Below are 20,784 nucleotides of genomic sequence, written 5' to 3' on the forward strand. Positions count from 1 at the left end.
GGTTGTAGTGTATTTAAACAGCTTAGGACTCAAGTTAGAAAAACCTATCCAGGTTCAGGAATTAGATTTGCAGATAGATTTTTTTTTCTTTCCCATGAGGTACACATAAAAAACAAGTAAGTCTTTATTTTGTTATTATTAAAAGTATTTTCCCTCCCTCCCTCCCTCCTTCCCTCCCTTCCTTCCTTCCCTCCGCTTGAGCTTTTATGCTCAAGTGCTATACCATTTGAGCCACAGTTGCACTTTCAGCAGTTTTGGTGATTAATTGGAGGTAAGAATCTCACGAACAGCCGGGCGAGGTGGCTCACATCTGTAATCCTAGCTACTCAGGAGGCTGAGATCTGAGGATCGAGGTTCAAAGCCAGCCCAGGCACTAAAGTCCTTGAGACTCTTTTTTTAAATTTTTTATTGTAATTAATAGAAGGGTTACACTATATTCACTAGATAGAAGGTGCATTACTTAACAATCATTGCTACCCCTTCTCATGGTTTTTTTTTTTTTTGGGGGGGGGGGGGTTTGCCAGTCTTGGGCATTGTCCTTGGACTTTCTCAAGGCCAGAGCTCTACCACTTGAGCCTCAGCACCACTTCCAGCTTTTTTGTAAGTATGTGGTACCGAGGAATTGAACCTGGGTCTTTGTACGTGCTAGGCAAGCACTCTACCATTAGGCCAAACTCCCAGCCCCCTTCTCATGTTTTTATCCCCATTTCCCTCCCCCCAAATCCTTGAGACTCTTATCTCCAATTAACCACTAGAAAACTGGATGTGAAGTTGTGGCTCAAGGGTAGGGTGGTAGCCTTGAGGCGAAGAGCTCAGGGACAGCACCCAGGCCTAGAGTTCAAGTCCCGTAACAGGAGAAAAAAAAAATCTCACAAACTTTCCTGCTCAGAGTTAGCTTGAACCATGATCCTTGGATTTCATCTTCTGGAATAGCTAGGGTTCCAGGCGTGAGCCAGCAGGGCCAGGTAATCTGTGGGCACTGCAAAGGAACTTACCATTATGGAAAGGCCTCACACATAGAGAAAGCCTAGAGATTGTGGTGGGTTTGTATAGTGACATTTCTGGGGCATACACTGTCCTCCCAGGTGTCATCATGGCCAGGCCTGGTTAATCCTGGTCCACTTGTGACTCCTCTTCCCTCCCCACCCTGGCAATGGATTTGTCAGCCAATCTCAGACCTGTCAACCTGTTCTCACAAACTCCTTAGCTTGATATAAGATTTCCATGAGACCATCTTGGGGTGTCTGTCTGGGGTTAGATTCAGCTTGTTCCTTAGTATCTTCAGCAGACCAAAGCACGGGCCCTTTTAGATGCCTCTTGCGGTTTTTGGGACTACATAATTCAGGGAATTGTTTGAAAATTGAACCTCTTCTAATTTGTCTGCCAGACTAGAACTGAATAACGGAACATTTTGGATAGTTTTCTTTATTCCTTGCTGAATTTCTGCCATAAAATTCTGTCCATAAAAATCTTGTTTTTCTTTTGCCTTTTCTTTGAAGAATGAAACTTCTTTTTCCCTTTTCTTTTTAGCAACAAGAGACTGTCATTCCAGAATCTCCCCTCCCTCCTGCTGCGGCCTGACAGTTCTTCAGTCTGGTTTTTGTGCATTCTGAGATTTATACAATGGCCATCTACGTGGGGGCCCAGAAATGTGGACAGTGGCCTGACTCCAAGTCACAGAAAGATGACTGTTACTTTACTCACTACAGCTAACCTGGAAACTTCAAGTTCTCTTTCTAGTCATTACATTTAAAAATCATTATTCTAAGAGGTTAGAAGGAGAAAAAAAAAAAAGGATGACAAGTTACATAGAAAGAGGATTTGACACTTTTCTGCCGGAACCGTCATCTGTCCATATTTTCGGAATGGCTGGGGTTCTAAGGGCTTGTGTTCAGCTGGTATTGTGGGCTCCACATTCCTGATGCAAACCGTCATTCACATGACACATGACTTCTGGTTAAATGCTTAAGTTTATTAGAGTGGAAACCAATTCTCAGCTATACAGGAAAGGAAAAGAGATTAGGAAGCAAGTCCAACCATTTGCTTATTCATCTGTATACGGTTAAAACACTTAAAGGAATCCACTGGTCCCTGTTTCCTTGTTACATGCAGTCCAAGAAGCAAAGAGAAAAAGAAAAAGAAAAAAACCCAAACCCCAAATGAAACAAATACTCTTTCTTATTCATAGAAATCTATCTTCCATTAGCTGCGGGGGCAAGCAATTGCTTGCTTTTCTAATAGCAAGCCAATGTAACCAAACTTTGAAGGGATTGGCTTCTTCTGAAAGGTTCTTTTTCTAATTATATATTGCTCTGCAATACAACTCTGTGCCGGCAAGCAACGACCATTGAAGTATGCCTGCCCTTGGACTCTGCAGATCAGCAATGCACAGACAGGACTTTTCTCTTCTAGTAGCATCTGGACTGTGGCAGGGAAAACTAGAAAGGTTGGGAGTAACACAGTGTCAGAGCTGGAATCATCTGAAGCCTCCCAGCCTGCAGCAAGATTCAAGTGGACAATTCCATATGGCTTCTCTAGGTGGCTTGAGCTTCTCCTGGGTGCCAATGGGGTTCTGAGACAGGCATAACTTCAGAGAGCAAGTATGACAAGATACAGGCAGAATGTCATGATGGCTGTATTCTAGTGGACGGGCAAATTCAGATTCAGGCAGAGTCAGTTCTGATTGAAGGCAGAAAAATCAAGCTCCTCCTCTGAGTGTAGAAAGAGCCAAGTGATGATTGCAGAAAAGCATGTGGAAACCAACTGTGAGAAAAAAAGTACAATTCACCTCAGTCATATTAGTTCAAGAGGCGGGCCTTTGCTGGAGTGTGGCCCTTCTTCACTGAGGGTTTTTTTCACGCTCAGTGGTAATCTCTGATGCATGGGTATTTGCAGAGTTGTTAAGAAAGGTAGCTCAAACTAGGCATGGGGAGATGAGGAAAGCTAGTGTGACAAAGAGGAAGGACAAATATTTTAGGCAGTTCTCTTCAGTTTAAAATGTTCCAGGTTTGGGGGCTGGGAGTTTGGCCTAGTGGTTAAAGTGCTTGCCTAGCATGCATGAAGACCCGGGTTCGATTCCTCGGTACCACATACGTAGAAAAAAGCCGGAAGTGGTGCTGAGCCTCAAGTGGTATCGCTCTAGCCTTGAGAAAATCCAAGGACAGTGCTCAAGCCCTGAGCTCAAGCCCAGGACAGGCAAAAAAAAAAAAAAAAAAAAATGTTCCAGGTTCATAGACCTTCCCTGGAATCCCTGTCCAGAATACACTGTCTACCCACTTCATCATGTCTACCCACTTCATCATGGCACCCACCTACTTCCTTTCTAGCCTTTTACTTTAAAAACCTAATGCCGTTTTTAAAGTAAGTAGAACACAAGCGAAGCATGAGGCCCCTGGCTCAATCCAGCAAAACACAAGGCCAGTGGGTGGGGGATCTGGCTGGAGCTAGAGCATCTTGACTCAAGTCTTGATTCTGTTAACTTCTAATTATATAATTGAAAAATTTTTACTGCTATTATAATGGTGATGTATAAAAGAGTTACAGTTACATAAGTCAAGTAAACAGTATATTTCTTCTTGGACAGTGTTATCTCTTCCCTTCCTCTCTCCCAGTTTTTCCCCTCCTACAAGTTGTATAGTTCATTTTTATCATAGTTTCTGGTGAATAACTTTTTTTTTGAGACACAGTCTAGGTATGTAGCCCAGGCTGGTCCCAAACCCTGATTCTTCTGCTATAGCATCTGAAGGAATGGCATTTTCGATGTGTACCACTAGGCTGGGATATGTAACATAAACTATTTTAATCTTGCTGTGTCTCAGTTCCTTTAACAAATATACTAATGAAACAAAGCAATTTTGTTAAGTCATGGTTAGGGATTTGGCAGAGCATTTGCCTACCTGTACCAAAATTATGGGTTCAATTCTCAACACTCAAAAATCAAACAAACAAACACAATCAGTTGTGACTATAGGATTGACAAGGTTAGACAATGAGAAGGTCTATGGCAGAATCAGCAAACAAATGAGGACAAGGGAGATAAACTGCAAAAGTAAACCTAAAGACAGGAGGTGGTGGAAGAGGAGGAGGAGGTGGAGGAGACAGCAGCAAGGGAAAATTCTGAGGACATGAAGCCCTGGGTTTGATTCCTCAGTACCACAAAAATGGCAAAAGCTGGAAGTGGCACTGTGGCTCAAGTGGTAGAGTGCTAACCTTGAGCAAAAGAAGTTCAGGGGCAAAGCCCAGGCCCTGAGTTCAAGCCAAAAAAAAAAAAACCCCAAACACAGGTGGTGTGTTTTAAGCTGCTTTCATAAGTGGAAGCTGGGGTCACTGCTTTTATAGCTGGGCAGCTTCACTTGGCAGTTGAAAACTGCACACACTCCTTGTGCTGACCTGGGGTCAGGCCACTCTGCTGGTCCAGGTTAAGCTTCCTGCCATGACTTTGAGGCACCTTATTTGAAACAGTTGGCCCTTCAGACTCAGCCGGCTGCTGAGACCTTTGAGGACAGGGAGCTACAGATGAAAGTCTTCCAGGGAAGCATGTGGGCAGCATGAATGCTCTCTCATTTGCAAGCCGATTCAGTAAATTATTCCTAAAAATGGTTCATTCCTGGTGTTTTAAGAGACCCCGGAAAAGATTACAAGCCAGTTACTGATTTCAGTCTGAGTGGGGATTAGAGGGCTGTCTTCTGAATGAGCAGAAGGTTTGAATGCAGGCCAGGCAGGAACACCTGTGAGACTCTGATCTTTGGTTAACCAGCAAAGAGATGGAAGTCTGGGACATAATAAATTATACAGGACTCTAAGTATTCACACATAGTGAGACCAAAGGAGGACACCCTTAGAAGAGGAAGACAAAGGTGCAGTGCCTCTGTGCCTCTGATCATATAAAATATTATTTATCAAAATGAATTCCAGCAAATGGGGGGGAGGGTGGAAGTGAAGGTGTGATTTAAGTAGTACACTATCTTGAGTAAGAGAAACATTTTGTTTAAAAAAGCCAAGTAAAAGGACAAGGCTCTGAATTCAAGTACTAGTATCAGCATACACCGCTTCCCCCTCACCCCCACCATGCATGCATGAATGAATGAATGAATAGATGAATCAATTCATCCTGGGGAAATCAGGACCCTACAACAATCTCAAAAGCAGACCCTCCAGTTCCATGACCTCCAAGACTGAAACCAGCCAGCATCAGCATTGGCACCAGCAGGCAGAGCATGAGTCCAGACAGAACTGTGCTTCTGCTGTGTTTCTCCAAATGAAACCTAAGTCACTGACCTGACAACAGACACGTCTACCCCAGAGGAGCTCTCCCAGAGGAGCTCTCCCAGAGGAGAGCTTCTAAGAAACAAGAAAGCCTAGATTAATCTCAGCATTGATTTTACATCATCTTAGGTAATCATGCCTCTTTTAGAGAAGTTAAATTCCTTTATTAATCATTCCTCATTTTTATTCCATTTAAAGATTCAGAGTAATATATAAACTCACATAAGCAAAGCTCTCTCGCGTGCACGCTCTCTCTCTCTCTCTCTCTCTCTCTCCAACCCCCCCCCCCCTCTCTCTCTCTCTCTCTACTTAAGGAGAAAAAGAACAGTTTAGAGTTTAGAGATGCTTGTGCTATAGTAGCCAGAATAGCTATATAACTATAAATTCCTCTTCAAGAATTACTAAGAGGGCTGGGAGTGGAATTCAGTGGCAGAGTGCTTATCTATCATGTGCAAGGATTTGGCTTCTAGCTTCAGCACTGCAGAACAAAAAGAATAAAAATAAAAATAGAAGTGGGATGCAGTGGCTCATGCCTGTAATCCTAGTTACTCAGGAGGCTGAGATCTGAGGATCTTAGTTCAAAGCCATCCCGGGCACTCAAATCCATGAGACTCTTATCTCCAATGAACCACCAGAAAACCAGAAGTAGCACTGTGGTTGAAGGGGGTAGGGTGGTCTTGAGCTGAAGAGCTAGGGACAATGTTCAGGCCCAGAGTCCAAGTCCCATGACCGACAACAACAAAAAGAAATAAAGAAAAATTTACATAAAACAAAAATGAAAGTAGAAAACTGACCAGCAATCAAAATGACTATGAAATTCCCAAGAGATAGCAGAGTGTTGAATGAAGTTGACAAGCATGCCTGAGTGCAGCACCCTCTGTGACCCAGCTCCCCGCTCATGCCTCTCAAGGTTCAGGTGACTGAACTTTGAATCTGGCTTTGAGAACTTGTTAGTCATGTGGTTCTAGACAAGGCATCTCCCTTATCAAGTTCTCTGGTTTGAAAAGTATCTAGATGATCTGGCATAAAGAAAAATATGCTATATATGTATAGTAACTATGCATAAAGTAAACTCTACTACATTAGTATACTATATATGTATAGTAAATACTTGTCTGTCTGTCTATCTGTCTATCTAGATATACTCCAGCAAGCTTAAGCATCTTAACAATTAGAGGTGACTATGGCCAAAACATTATGAATTTTCATGAACTTTTTTTTGATGTTTTAATTTTTGCAGGTCTTGGGGCTTGAACTCTGGGTCTGGGTGCTGTCCTTAAGCTTCTTTTGCTCGAGGCAAGTGTTCTACCACTTGAGCCACATGGCTACATCCAGCTTTTATGAGTAATTTTTTGGAGTTAAGAGTCTCACTGAGTTTCCTGCCTGGGCGGGCTTCTAATCATGATCCTCAGATCTCAGCCTCCTGAGTAGCTACGATTATAGATGTGAGCCACTGACACCAGACTTTTAATTTATTTCTTACAATTAAATTAGGTATTTTGAGAGCTAGTCTGGCTTGAGGCCAACAATGCATAAAGCAAGATTGCAGAATGAATGAAGATACTTGTTCACGGTCAAGGGCTGGAAAGCCTGTGGAGTGCAAGCTGTCAAGGTGCCAACTTTATATAACCGCTTCTTTTATGCAAAAGAACACAGCAGGGGCATCACTGACTCCACACAGGAAATAAAGCTTATTGCACTGGAACACAAAATGAAGAAATAACCTTTCTTTAAATGGTGCAGAATACCATTTAAAAAAGCAAAAGCCCCAGGCGATGGAAACAATCCAGATGCCCTACTGCAGATGAATGGATATAGAAAATGAAATTCTATATAGCCAACAGACAAGATAAAATAATGGCATTCGCAGGAAAGTGGATGAATCTAGAGCGAATCATGTTGAGTGAGACAAGTCAAGACCTAAGGAACAAAAGGTGCATGGTATCCTTAATATGCGGTTATTAAACCCAAAGTGTACAAGAGCGAGGACTCAATAACTGCATACCCAAAGCAATGGACAAGGTAATGGAAATACAAACATAACTATATAGACAAAAAAAACCTATGACTCTATAATCATAATGTTTTATTTCATAAATTAATATGTTTCTATGACATACAAATCGTTAGCCTAATTTTGATTAAGTTCTAAAGACTAAGTCCCAGAGAATGTAATTAGAGATTCCCTCCTTGAACAATTGTTTGTTAAACTTGTCATTTAAAATATGATGTAAACATAAGCCATATAATTAATGATTGTTGTTCTTAAGGTACTATGTTATCTCTCATCACTTTTACTGTCCCTTGGTTATCTCATATTGTTACACTATCTCACTTTGTTACCTGATATATTGGATATATTTGAATTTGGTTATCTGAAATTGGATAGGGAACGGGGGAAAACAAGATGAGGGGTGGGGGAGGGGGGAAGGGAAATGGGGACCAAGACATGGGAAAGGGTATCAATGTGTGAGAATTAATGCACCATTTATTTGGCAAATATCATGTAACCCTTCTATTAATTACAATAAAAAATATATTTAAAAAAAAAGCAAAAGCCACAGGACAGGAAATGTTGCTTTCTATTTCATATACATTCATACATATATATATACATATATATATGTATTTTCTATTCCCTATAAACTTTCTATTAGGTTAAAAAACTACTAAAAAGATTTGTAAGAGTATGAAGCTAATTGAAAGGACCTCCAAGATATTGAAACAAAAGCCATATAACGAATGATTGTTGTCCTTAATGTACTATGTTATCTCTCATCTCCTTTGCTGTCCCTTGAGTATCTCATGTTGTTACAGTATCTCACTTTGTTATCTGATATACTGAATTTATTTGTATTTGGTTATTTGAAATTTGAAGGGGGAAAACCAAGACGGGTGGGGGGTGTGGGGGGGAGGGTAATGGGTACCAAGACATGTAAAAGGGTATCAATGTATGTGAATTAATGCACCTTCTATCTGGCAAATATGTAACCCTTTTATTAATTACAATAAAAAAAAGAAGAAAAAAAAGATTTGTAAGAAAACTTGCAGGCAGTGTTTCATATTTCAACCTAAGGAGAATTTGGTGTATAGAGACCTAAATACTTGATACAAACTGTTTATTAATATTTTAATAATTTTTTTTTTTTGCCAGTCCTGGGCTTGAGCTCAGGGCCTGAGCACTGTCCTTGGACTTTCTCAAGGCTAGAACTCTACCACTTGAGCCTCAGCACCACTTCCAGCTTTTTTCTATGTATGTGGTACCGAGGAATCGAACCCGGGTCTTCATGCATGCTAGGCAAGCACTTTAACCACTAGGCCAAACTCCCGGCCGATATATTTTAATAATTTTATGAGAGGAATCCCATCCTCTTTTCTTCTCTCACTCTTTCCTTCTCCTTTCCCCCCTCTCCTTAAACAGGGATTTTCTAGGTGGTACAGATTGTCCTAGAATCTGCAGTTTTCCTGCTTCAGCTGCCCCAGTGCTGGGATTTCAAGTGTGTGCCACCACTCCGGCATTTCAGTCTCTCTAGAGACTTTACTCTTAGTCATCAATCATTCTTTCAGAAGCTTTTATCAGTATGTTAAGGTCAATATTGTTGACTGCAGAATTCTAAAGAAGTTGCCATTGGTCAAACAATTCGCCCAAGGTACACAGATTTGGGATACTTTTCCTTAAGAGCTGGCCACTGAACAATGAAGTAATGTGAGAGACGGAACAGAATCTTTCCGGACAAGGACAGTGTTTCCACTCGGCAGATGCTCTCGATGTAGACAATGATCACTTTCTTTATTCCGAAGACCCCAAGGAGGAGGGCACATACACAGATAGGAACACATGTTCCTGGTCCATTACACAACACCTTTAAAAAAAAAAAAGGTTAAATTAAAATACACAAGATTAATCAAAATGAGGCATTTTTCATTAAGACGTCCTGTAGCTTAAGAGACGTGTGTATGAGTCCAGTAAGTCTTTCTTGGTGAAGAACCAGGATACAGCAGACAGAGCTGTGGAAGCCAACGCTTGTAGAAACTGGGTGGGCGTGTTCCTTGGTTCTCATGCTCACTAGCTCTGTGACGGGATCAAATCTGAACTTCCAACTCCTAGCCCAGTGCCTGGGGCTCACAGACATGTATGGATCTTCTCAGCAAATGGTACATGTCATCCAAATATACTGAAACATATCATATTAACTAAGATTCATTCACTTTTCTCTCTAGGAAGGAGAAAATGTCCTTAGATAACAATCGTATAGGGTATTTTTGTACATTATGAAATCAATATTCAGGGTGAGATTTCTCCTTTAAGAGGGTTTAATCTGTGCTGGAAAGCCAGATGATTTCTAGTGCTTTTGAAAGTCTGCTAATTTTTATAGAAAGCTACTGACTAAAAGCAATTTAGTTAACTAACCTGAGGGGGGAAAAAAATTCAACCCACAAGCCGGGCGCGGTGGCTCACACCTGTAATCCTAGCTACTCAGAAGGCTGAGATCTGAGGATCGAGGTTCAAACCCAGTCCAGGCACAAAAGACCAAGAGACTCTTATCTCCAATGAATCCCTAGAAAACAGGAACTGGGGCTGTGGCTCAAGGGGTAGGGAGGTAGCCTTGAGCTGGTCTGAATATTCTATGTCAGCTCCTGGATTCTATGACTCTTAATTTGCCTCATATTACAAACTTACCTCAGGACTTAAAATTCTAAAGTCTTAGGAATGTAAGGCACCACTGACATGTTAGAACGTGATCGTGTAAATGTATTTAGTTGTGGGCCTGTTATCTATGCACCACGGGGTGCTTAGTGGGATCCCTGAGCGGCCGACAAGCAGGGGTGACTCCATGCGCCGTCATGTGTGTCCTGTTGACAAGCATTGTATTAAGTACTTCTGAAGCTCTGGACTATTTAGGTTGCTTTTCTCAATCTTCTTTTCAACCATAGAAGACAAAATATAATTGCAGCTAAAAGAAGGTAAGGCATTCTTGATGGATCCTGAATGTCACAAAATGATTTTTTTTAAAAGTACATATCCATAAATGGCTCATTTCAACATCTGGTTGACCTTCTATATACAAATTACTTATGTATTTTTCTTTTTAGTGTTTTCAGGCAAGGTCTCCTTAAGTACCATAGGTTAGTCTGGAATTCATTCTGAAGTCCAGTCTGGCCTCAAACCTGTGATTCTAATGTCCCAGCCTCCTGTATATTGAGATTACTGGTGTCTGTCATATGTCTAGTTCTAAACTATGTCTACCTTATAGAGATGACTGCATATGACTGTGTGTGGGTAGGAGATACACTAAAAACCTGACACAGCCTAGAAGTAGTGTTTGTATAGCTGTTGAATATATTCCTGTTTTGAGGCACCTTAATACAAGTCCCAGGTACAATAAAACCATAAATTAAGTTAAAAAGAAAAACAGGTACCAATGGCTTACACCTGCAATCCTGCGATGGGAAGGCTAGCCTGGGTAGATTGGCAAGTAATCCGGATAGACATCCAGAACCTGGTCCAGTGGTACACACCTGTCATCCTAGCTGCTAGGGAAGCTGAGATCAAACACAGAAGGACCATGTGGTGTCCATTTCGATAAAAGAAGCTGGAAGTGGTGGCAGACACCTGGTATCCCAACTATAATGGAAGTGTAAATTAGGGGCAACATTGGCAAGATCTTATTTCCAAATGAATCCAAAAGAGGATTGAAGACATGGGTCAGCTGTGGCAGACCTGCCTAGCTAGTATGTGTTCTGAGTTAAAACTCCAGTACTGCCCCTATCAGATGTGAGGGCCTGTGGACCCTCAGCACTGGGGAAGAAAAGGACTTGGAAAAAGAAAAGACAAACAAATCTCAAGAAAGACCACTTTTAATTAAGCAAGGTTTTGGTTGTAGCAGACTAGACATTAGTTGTTTAGTGTGGATTATGGAGATTTCATTATTCAAAGCATACCAAAGAGATTTATGAGCAACAACAATAGCAATACAATGAAAAAATACCCACTGAGACAGACTGCATAAAGTAGATTTTAGGTAATATGGTGTTTGGAGCTATCCTTTTTATTCCTCTACATTTCTATAGTGAATGTGGTGCCATGTCACCTCTCTGCCTCGCTGCTGTGAGCTCCTGGGGACAGAGGTCACTTCTAGGTTCATCATACTCTTCATGTGGAACAGAGTAGTCTGAAAGGACTGAGCAAGGAAGAGCCTTCCCTGTTTATTCCATTGGCATCCAATGTTCCTGTTGGACAGACTTGTAACAGTATTATACACATTGCTGGTTTTTCCTCCATCCCCTTCTCCTTCCTCTCCTCCCCTTCAAACCATGATCCTCAGATCTCAGCCTCCTGTGTAGCTAGGATTACCGGCACGATCTGCTGGCACCCAGTTTTCTCCCCTTTAAAAACTGCCCCAGGGCAGGGAGTTTGGCCTATGGTAGAGTGCTTGCCTAGCATGCACCAACACCCAGGTTCAATTCCTTGGTACCACATACATAGAAAAAAGCTGTAAGTGGTGCTGTGGCTCTAGTGGTAGAGCTCTACCCTTGAGAAAGCTCAAGAACAGTGTTCAGGCCCTGAGTTCAAGCCCCAGGACTGGCAAAAACAAAAAAACAAAAAAACTACCCCACATCTATTTACCTTTTTCTCAGGGAAACCACTACACTCTTTGTTCTCAATTTAAGTATTTGAATAGAGCTGACTCCACATCTGGCTTATGACTCTAGCCTGAGCAAGCAGAGCATGGAATTCCCGTGATGAAAATCACTGGCTCAGAGAAGAGTACATAATTCAGGCAGAAACCACAAGTCTTAATGGACCATCTGTTGGAGCTGCTGAGAGAATGGTGCCTTTCCTACTGTTCTGGAAGCCATGAGAGGCATGGACCCGGCATGGACATCTAGTTTGCTACGCAGTGGACAGCTTCAGAAGGAAACCATCACACAACAAAGCAGAGCAAAACAGGGTGATGATAACATCGGGTCCCCAGGCAGCACTGAAGTTCCAGCTTCGCCTGAAAAAAGCCAGATCTCTCCCTAGCCTTGCCAGGTATGTGAGAAAATGAACATTTTCTATTTTTGTGTAAGCCAGTTTGAAATAGGATTTCTGTCACTGGCAATAACAGGCACATTAAATGACACAACCCTTTATTTTGTCTAACTCCTCAACTAGCCTCAGACAATCTGCAGAGTCCACCAGCAGGTGTTCAGTATGTCTGCTGGATGCATGACCAAGTCAATGACTAAAGTTCTCCAAGAGCAGGAACCTCAGGAGATGGACTAAAAGTAATGTAAGTTATGGGTCTAGAAACTGGAAAGAGGCCAGGGATACTTTAAGTATGAAGTCATGGGGGTAGATGAGGCATATCAAGAATCAAGAACAATTGGAACATGTCTGTTGTTCTGTAGGTTTCGGTCAGTACAGGCCAAGTCTCATTGGATGAAATAATACTGGTATGTATGAAAAGATGTGTTTTTCTTCTGTAGCCTGAACTCAACTGCCAACCCAGTAGGAGCCCCTCTTCTCCTCCTCAAAGAATGTGGGGTCTCCGATTGATTGTAAGGAAGAGATCACATAGCTGAGAGTGATCCAAGACAGAAGAACGGATGATCATGAGCCATATGGAGTCCAACTAAGGCTTCAATCTTGAGGCTAGAAAGAAGCAGTCCAACACTGTGTCACAGGCCTGAAAAATCACTATCACTTGCTGTTGGATGTGGAAGCTAGACAGAGTCCAGGAAGGACAGTACACAGCTGCAGGGAAGTTTTTTCTTTTCTTTAAATCATGTTTATGAGCCATAGATAAAAAGCCAGAGAACTAGACTCCATGGTCAAAAAGCAGGCTACATGGAAGTCTCAGGTGTCAGCAAATTCAGTACTTCTGCTCACAGAATACTGGCTAGACCTGCAGAAAGGCAAAGGGAGAGATGAGGACGGAAGTAAATACTGTAATATGAGGCAATACAAATAAAGCATTTTAAGAATGGCTTGAGACAAGAGAAGAGTGCTTGAGTTACAGAAAACATAATTAGTTTGAAGAAACCAGCCCTTTTTCATGTAAACTTCTAGATATCAAAATAGATTTTGATATATAAATGAGTTTTCTGAGATGACACTGCCTCTATTTCTATAACCCTTTCACCTGGACTATCTAAGCAGTCCTAATGAATGTATTCCTAAGTATGGTTATTGAAAACCAAATAGCTGCCTCATGAAGTTAGATACATGTTATAAAGAGGGGAAAAATATTAAAGTTTGAATTGATTGTGTAGGCTCCCTATCATTATAGTTTCTTTTTCCAACTAGTGAATGACATAATCTAAATTTTAAGTGTGTGTAATGGGTTAATTGTCCTACATCAAACTTGTATTGAATAATTCCATCCACTTACAGAAGAGAAAGATATGGAAGAGGTAGAACCTGGGCACTACATATGCCTGTGAATCAGTAAAGAGTAAAAGTAATGCTCCTTGTTGAGCTGGTTATTTTGATAAAAAAAAAAAATCTGAGGGAAATCAGTCCTGTTAATTGGAGCATCCCTGATTGTATCATTTTTCAGGACAGATACTGGGGTAAATGGTTAAAATTGAACTGTACGTACGGTATTTGCATTTAGGTTCAAAATGAAAGAATCTGTAGAAAAATTTATGCAACATATAATTTGTCCAGATTTGTTTTTATTTGGAGAAAGAAGTTCTGAAATATCTCTAAACCAGTTTTTGACTAAATTGAAAGTTCTCCAAACAAAACTATTGGGAAACTATGGTGTGTGGTGGTGGAAAAGCAAAGCTCCCTCAGTTTTTGGAGGAAATAACTTTAAAAATACTTAAGTGGCTAAGTTTACTTGGTGCAGTTAAGATAAACTTGTCAATTTTAACATTGCTGTTACATCTGAAATAAACTTATGTGGTGTTAAAAAAAAAAAGAATGGCTGAGAAATAAGAGGAAAGCCACAAAGTCCCTTATCTAGCCTCTAAAATATGAAAGAAAAAAAAAGATGAATGTGCATCTTGCAGCCAGCAAAGTTACAAGGATAGAAAAAAGAGAAGAGTTCAAGTCATGTTCATGCCCTGATTTTATATACTGTATCTATCAATAAACATTGTGATACTTGAAAAAAAAGAAAAAAAGAAAAAGAGAAGAGAGCCTCAGATTTCGCCTCCAATATGAGGATTCCATTATTCTTAGTAATGGCTACTTAGTGTGTTATGGGGTTGAAACTCGGAGCAGAGGGCCAGGAGTTTGGCCTAGTGGTAGAGTGCTTGCCTATCACCTATCTTGCAGGAAGGCCTTGGTACCACATACATAGAAAAAGCTGGAAGTGGTGCTGTGCCTCAAGTGGTAGAGCACTAGCCCTGAGAAATCCCAAGGTCAGTGCTCAGACCCTGAGTTGGAGTCCTGGAACTCCAAAAAAAAAACCCAAACTAAAAACAAAACAGAGAAGAACGGGCATGCTGCAGGAAGGGAGCTGAGAAGGACTTAACAGAAAGGAGCCAAGGGCCAATGTGTGAATATGAAGATGAATGGGAACAAAGTGAGGTAAAGAGAATTAACTGTATCTGGTAAAAATCTGAATCTGTTTCAGTCCATCAGAATGGATGATGGATTGCTACCATAAAGGCTAATAAGAAAAGAATGAAGATAATGAGGGCAACAAAGGAGAGTCAGGGAAGAACAGACCCCATTATAGCAGAGGCAGGATTTCCTTAGGCAGGGCTACAAACTCTCGGCTGTGAGCACAGGAAGAGACAGGGTGAAACATGGGTCAGAAATACTGGCAGAACAGACCTGGTGACCATTTCAGGGTATAAGAAAAAAATAGGCCATAGACTATATACAAGATAAGAGAAAGGCAAGAGTAGCAGGGCACAAAGCCTCCAAAAACTAAACAGGGAAGCATCTGACAGTGGTCAAGGAGCGAGGAAGAAAATGCAGTTGTAGGTGTCTCTGCCATGCAGTGGACAGGAAGTCTGGGCTGAGGAAGGGAGGGGCTCCCTATCAGCAATCAGTGGAGGTGGACAGCAGGAAGGAAAAGGATGTGTGGCAGATGGGGTGACGTGCGTGTCTGGCTCAAGTTATAGTACATTGCATTTCTCCCTTTCTGTGTATATTTAATCATCTGAGTAGTAATAAACAGAAACATCTAACTTATCAAGACCAACATGGGACAGCCAAATAAATCCTAAACACTTGAATCACTCTTTACAAATCTCAAGATCCCACTGCTGAGGGAATTTTCTGAATTGTCATCCTTGGGTATGCAGCACTCTGAGGCCCACTTTCCCTTTGTTTATTGCAGATTCCGTCCCGTGTTTGGGGGAAGGAGTGAGTTATTCTATGGTGGAATTGCCACTAGACATTTTTACTTTTATATTGGAAATCATATTTACTGATATCTGCCAAACTGACTTAAAAAATGGCTGAAGCTGACAGCATGGAAAGGAGGTGATTAACCTACTAGTGAGAACATACCACCTCTCAGCAACTTTTCTACTTCTCCTTATCTAGACACATAACTTTCATCTTCTTCTAAGCCATTCCCAAAGGTAGGAAAGCTGCACAATGGGTTTGGTTTGTTTGTTTGCTTTTGGTGCCAGTACTGGGTTTTGAATTTGGGGCCTTGCAGTCTTATTTGGGTTTTGTATTCAATGCTTCTATGCTACTGCTATGAGCCACACCTCCACTTCCAGCTTTTTGTTGGTTAATTAGAGTTAAGAGTCTTTCAGATTTGTCTGCCAGGGCTAGCTTCAAACCATGATCCTCAGATATTAGCTTCCTTGAGTAACTGGATTACAGGGTGAAACCCCCCACACCCGGTACTGGGCTCAAACTAGTTTTTATCTAGACTATTATATTAATGTTTTAAGAATAATGAGTTTACCAATGCTATGGACATGGTGTTGGAAATATAAACACAACTACATAGACATAAAAATGTATGACTCTATAGACATAATGTTTTATTTCATAGATTAATATGTATCTATGACATACAAACTCTCAGCCTAATTTTGATTATGTTCTAAAATAAGTGCCAGTGATTGTATACAGAGATTCCTTTCTTGAATACTTGTTTGTTAAACAGATCATTTGAAATACGATGTAAAAATCAATGTTAATAAATTCTTTAATAAAAAAAGAATAATGAGTTTATTGTTGTCTCCTTACTTGAATTTTGCTTGTAGATAATTAAAAAAAAGTTTACAACTTAAAAAAAAATCTTCCTCAATTAGTCAGTTCTCTGAAGAGTGGATGGCTCCATTTCACTGAGATCGTGTATGCACGAAGTCCAAGGGAAAAGAGGAGATCCCTGCCCTTTGAAGCACTGAGGATAGAACTGCAGAGCGACAGGTTAAGTGAAGTAAGTCAGCCATAGAAAGACAAACACCTCCTGTTCTCACCTGTGTGTGGAAGCCACATAAAGCTGATGACATAGAAAGCAGAGAGCAAAATAGAAGCCATGAGAGCCTTCTGTGTGGGGAGAGGGAGAGGGTGGGGATTAGGCACCAAAACACAGCGGAGGGAAGAAGCAGTCCTAATGTTACACAGCACAGAAGAACTACAGGCTACGATAATTACACATTTCAGAAGAACTGGAGCAGGAGTGTGAAGGCTCCCAGTACAGAGAAATGATAATAATTACTTCACATTTTAAATGTGTTTTGAATTACCGTATACTCCACAAATGAATAAAAAATGTGAACTGACTTGTTTTTTAAGTTTATTTTTTTAAAGAAGCTGAATAACACGGTGTTTATGGACCAGAGCTTTGGACTCATGCTGACTTGGGTTGACTGCTTTATGGCAAGTGAACCAGCACCACTTATCCATTCATGCTTCAGTTTCTCCGATCATGGATCCATTCTTTCAAGAAACAATTTATTGAGCAAAGACAATATGCCAGGTACTGTTGTGGGGATTAGGAAAGTATATCCTAATGAAGCTTATCCTCCAGTAGGTCAACAACAAAACAAAACAAAACAAAAGACAGGCATAGGAATGCACATGCAGTACACAGCAGGAGAAGTGGACTGAGTTACTGAGGACCAGTGAAAGGGTTTGGGTTGGGCTGGAGTGCAGGAGCTTGAAATGGGTTATTATCAAGCAGAGATGTTGAACTGAATCTCAGAGCTTTGAATTTATTGTAGTGAATAATGTAGACAAAGATGCAGATTTAAAATAAAGATAGGGAGGGGCTGGGAGTTTGGCCTAGTGGTAGAGTGCCTGCCTAGCATGCACGAAGACCCAGGTTCGATTCCTCAGTACCACATACATAGAAAAAGGCTGGAAGTGGTGCTACGGCTCAAGCAGCAGAGTGCTAGCCTTGAGAAAAGCCCAAGGACAGTGCTCAGGCCCTGAACTCAAGCCCAGGACTGGTTAAAAAAAAAAAAAAAGAAAAGAAAATTAAAATAAAGATAGGATTGGCTCTACAGTTTTTAGGAGGGATGTTGGTCAATCTGAGCCTATTTTCATCTTAGGAGCCTGTAGTGGTAAGGGGTGGGGGTGGGGAATAGCTATTCAGTCAGAACCAAATATAACATGGTAAGACTGCTGTGTAGATTAAGTAAAATAGGTGAAGTATTTAACACAGTGCCTGACCATGACAAAGTATTAATAAACTGCCAGGCACTGGTGGCTCACACCTGTAGTGGTAGCTTCTCAGGAGGCTGAGGCCTAAGATCTGAGGATCACAGTTTGTAGCCAGCTGGAGCAGGAAAGTCTGTGAGACCCTTATCTCCAATTAGCTCCCAGAAAACCAGAAGTGGTGCTATGGCTCAAAGTGGTAGAGCATTAGTCTTAATCAAAAAGAGCTCAGGAGAAAATGAAGGAAAGAATGACACTGGTCAAAAGAAATATACTTGATATATATTGTAACTGTATCCTCTCTATTTAATTCATCACCTTTATAATCAAACAACAACGTAAAGAGCTCAATGACAGCACTCAGGCCCCACAACAACAACAACAACAAAGGTGGCTATTATACTCTACCATGAAGTACAATAGTGTATAGTGGAACTGGATGTTATGTGGAATAAAGGCTGGAGACAGGATATATAGAGAGATTAAATACACACTCTGTCAATCTTCTCAAGGTCTGTCAATTCTATTGCAGACACAGCTTTGATCTGGCATGATTTATCCCTACCCTTCCAAGGATATTTAATTAGAATAATCTAACCATCTATTCCAGTTGATTTCTTGTCCGGTCATATTGTTTGCTTTGCATGATTCATTCCAAGTGACATTTATATTAGAAAACTGATTTAAAAAAACACTTGTCAAGGCATTTTCTGGATTTCCACAGGTACTAGACTACTGAAGGATTTTAGAGTGCCTCCCCTGAATCTGCAGTGCTCTTAGCCTGTAGCCAAATGGTCTTGGAAGTCTGTGGCCAAAATATGGTGAGCAAGCCAGATGACATGATAAACAAGTCTGATCTAAATAAGAATTGGTGCTTTTTGCTCTTGTTTGGGGAATGAGACCGCCCAATGTATTTGTGACCATCCTAATTTAGGGGTTTGGACTGGGGTAAAGGAGTAGAAGCTAAACAGGTGCCAGACATCATCAGGTTCTAATGTCTCTTCCACAATGAAGGGACAGTTACCTTGTGGGGTTTTTGCTACTGTTGTTTTTTTAACAGGGTCTCTTTATTAGCTCAGGCTAGCCTCAAATTCATGATCTTCCTGCCTCAGCCTTAGTGTTGGAATGACAAGCATGTGCCACTGTGCTTGGCTTCAGCTGTGGTTTTGGTACATGTTAGTGACATGCAATAGACCTTTAGACATGCTAGTGGCTATTTCCACAACTGTAGTACAGGATAGGCCAAAGTGCTCAGTTATCAGTGCTCATACAAACGTGGTGTTTCACAAATAGCCAGGCACAGTGGCTCACTCCTGTAATCCTAGCCACTCAGGAGGCTGAGATCTGAGGATCAAGGTTCAAAGCCAGCCCAGGCACAAAAGGACCAGAGACTCTTTTTTTTTTTTTGGCCACTCCTGGGCTTGAGCTCAGGGCCTGAGCACTGTCCTTGGACTTTCTCAAGGCTAGAGCTCTACTACTTGAACCTCAGCACCACTTCTGGCTTTTTTCTATGTATGTGGTACCGAGGAATCGAACCTGGATCTTTGTGCATGCTAGGCAAGCACTCTACCACTAGGCCAAACTCCTGGCCCCAGGACCAGAGACTCTTATCTCCAATTAACCTATAGCAAACAAGAAGTGGGGCTTGGTCAAAGGTAGGGAAGTAGCCTTGAGCTCTTCAGCTCAGGGACAGCACCCAGGATGAGTTCAAGCCCCAGGACCCACCAAAAAAAAAAAAAAAAAAAAAAAAAAGTAAAAATGTTAAAAATCCCTTTGTGTCAGAATGGCCAGGCTGAGCCTGCTTAGCGTTGTCACAAAAGGCCATCACTAGGTTGAGTCACTGTTTCTTCAACCTTTCTAGCTGCTTCTACTTTCATTTAAGGAAAGTCAATCTTCAGTTTTCCTGTTTCCTGGACCAAATGGACAAAGTGACCATTTCCTGCTCATTGGTCTTTTTGGCTTTCTTTGTATTTTCAATGTTTTCACCAGGGTCTCTGAAGCTTGGATATGCGGTGCACCAATGCCTGCACCTGCATTACACATAGCACTCTGAAGCATAGATAGCTGAAGTCAGAAGTGACTTTGAGGAATCATTTAGTTCAATCTCCTCTCAGACTGGTATTTACTGCACACCCACTATTTTCTAAACATAAAGCCTAAAGTGTAGAACTTAAAAATCATGGTAGTTTCCCTTTATCTGCTCCAAATCTCAGAGTGTTTGAAATTAGAGATACCAAACCTATATACACTTGACGTTTTTCCTATGCAGGCATACACATGTATATTGTTACCTATGACAAAGTTTACTTCATAAATTGGGCAACAATAAATAATAATAAATAGAACAATTACAACAACATACAGCTCTTAGTAACTTCAATATATGATTTTTCTTTCCTCCCTCCCTCCCTCCCTTTCTTCCTTCCTCCCTCCCTTCCCTCTCCCTCTCTCTCTTTCTCCCTCTCTCTCTTGCTTTCTCTCCCCCCATTCCCCTCTCTTTCTTTTGTGCTAATACTAGGGCTTAATCAGGTCTAGTGCTATCCCTGAGCATTTTTGCTCAAGCCCCACAGATAGCTCCTGCTTTTAAAAAATTATTATAATTAATAGAAGAGTTACAGTTATATTTGCCAGATAGAAGGCGCATTACTTCACATACGCTGATAACCCTTCTCATGTTTTTGTCCCCATTTTCCTCCCCCACCCTCTCTCCTCATCTTGTTTTTCCCCCTTCCCTTTCCTATTTCAAATAAACAAATAAATGTATGTACAATATTCCAGATAATAAGGTAAGATACTGTAATAATATGAGAATAACCAAGGGGCAGCAAAAGAGAAGAGAAGTAACACAGTACATTAAGAATAACAATCATATTATATAGCTCTTGTTTCCATATCCTGGAGGTCCTTTCATTTAGCCTCATCCTATATGGCCTTATGTATCTAGGTTT

The 20,784-nt window shown here is 41.1% G+C and overlaps 1 protein-coding gene across 1 annotated transcript in view; it reads right to left on the minus strand.

The window, feature by feature from the left end:
* Nucleotides 1–7,330: 7,330 nt before the first annotated feature.
* The window catches only part of Alg14 (ALG14 UDP-N-acetylglucosaminyltransferase subunit), a 72,764-nt gene continuing 59,310 nt past the window's right edge, over nt 7,331–20,784 (minus strand). The window contains 1 exon segment of the mRNA XM_090334244.1: nt 7,331–9,128. Within this exon segment, the coding sequence (XP_090190370.1) occupies nt 8,898–9,128 (231 nt within the window). The 3' untranslated portion in view covers nt 7,331–8,897.

Source organism: Megascapheus bottae, chromosome 6 (genome assembly GCF_031878675.1).
Source record: "Megascapheus bottae isolate mThoBot1 chromosome 6, mThoBot2.hap1, whole genome shotgun sequence".
Taxonomy (NCBI): domain Eukaryota; kingdom Metazoa; phylum Chordata; class Mammalia; order Rodentia; family Geomyidae; genus Megascapheus; species Megascapheus bottae.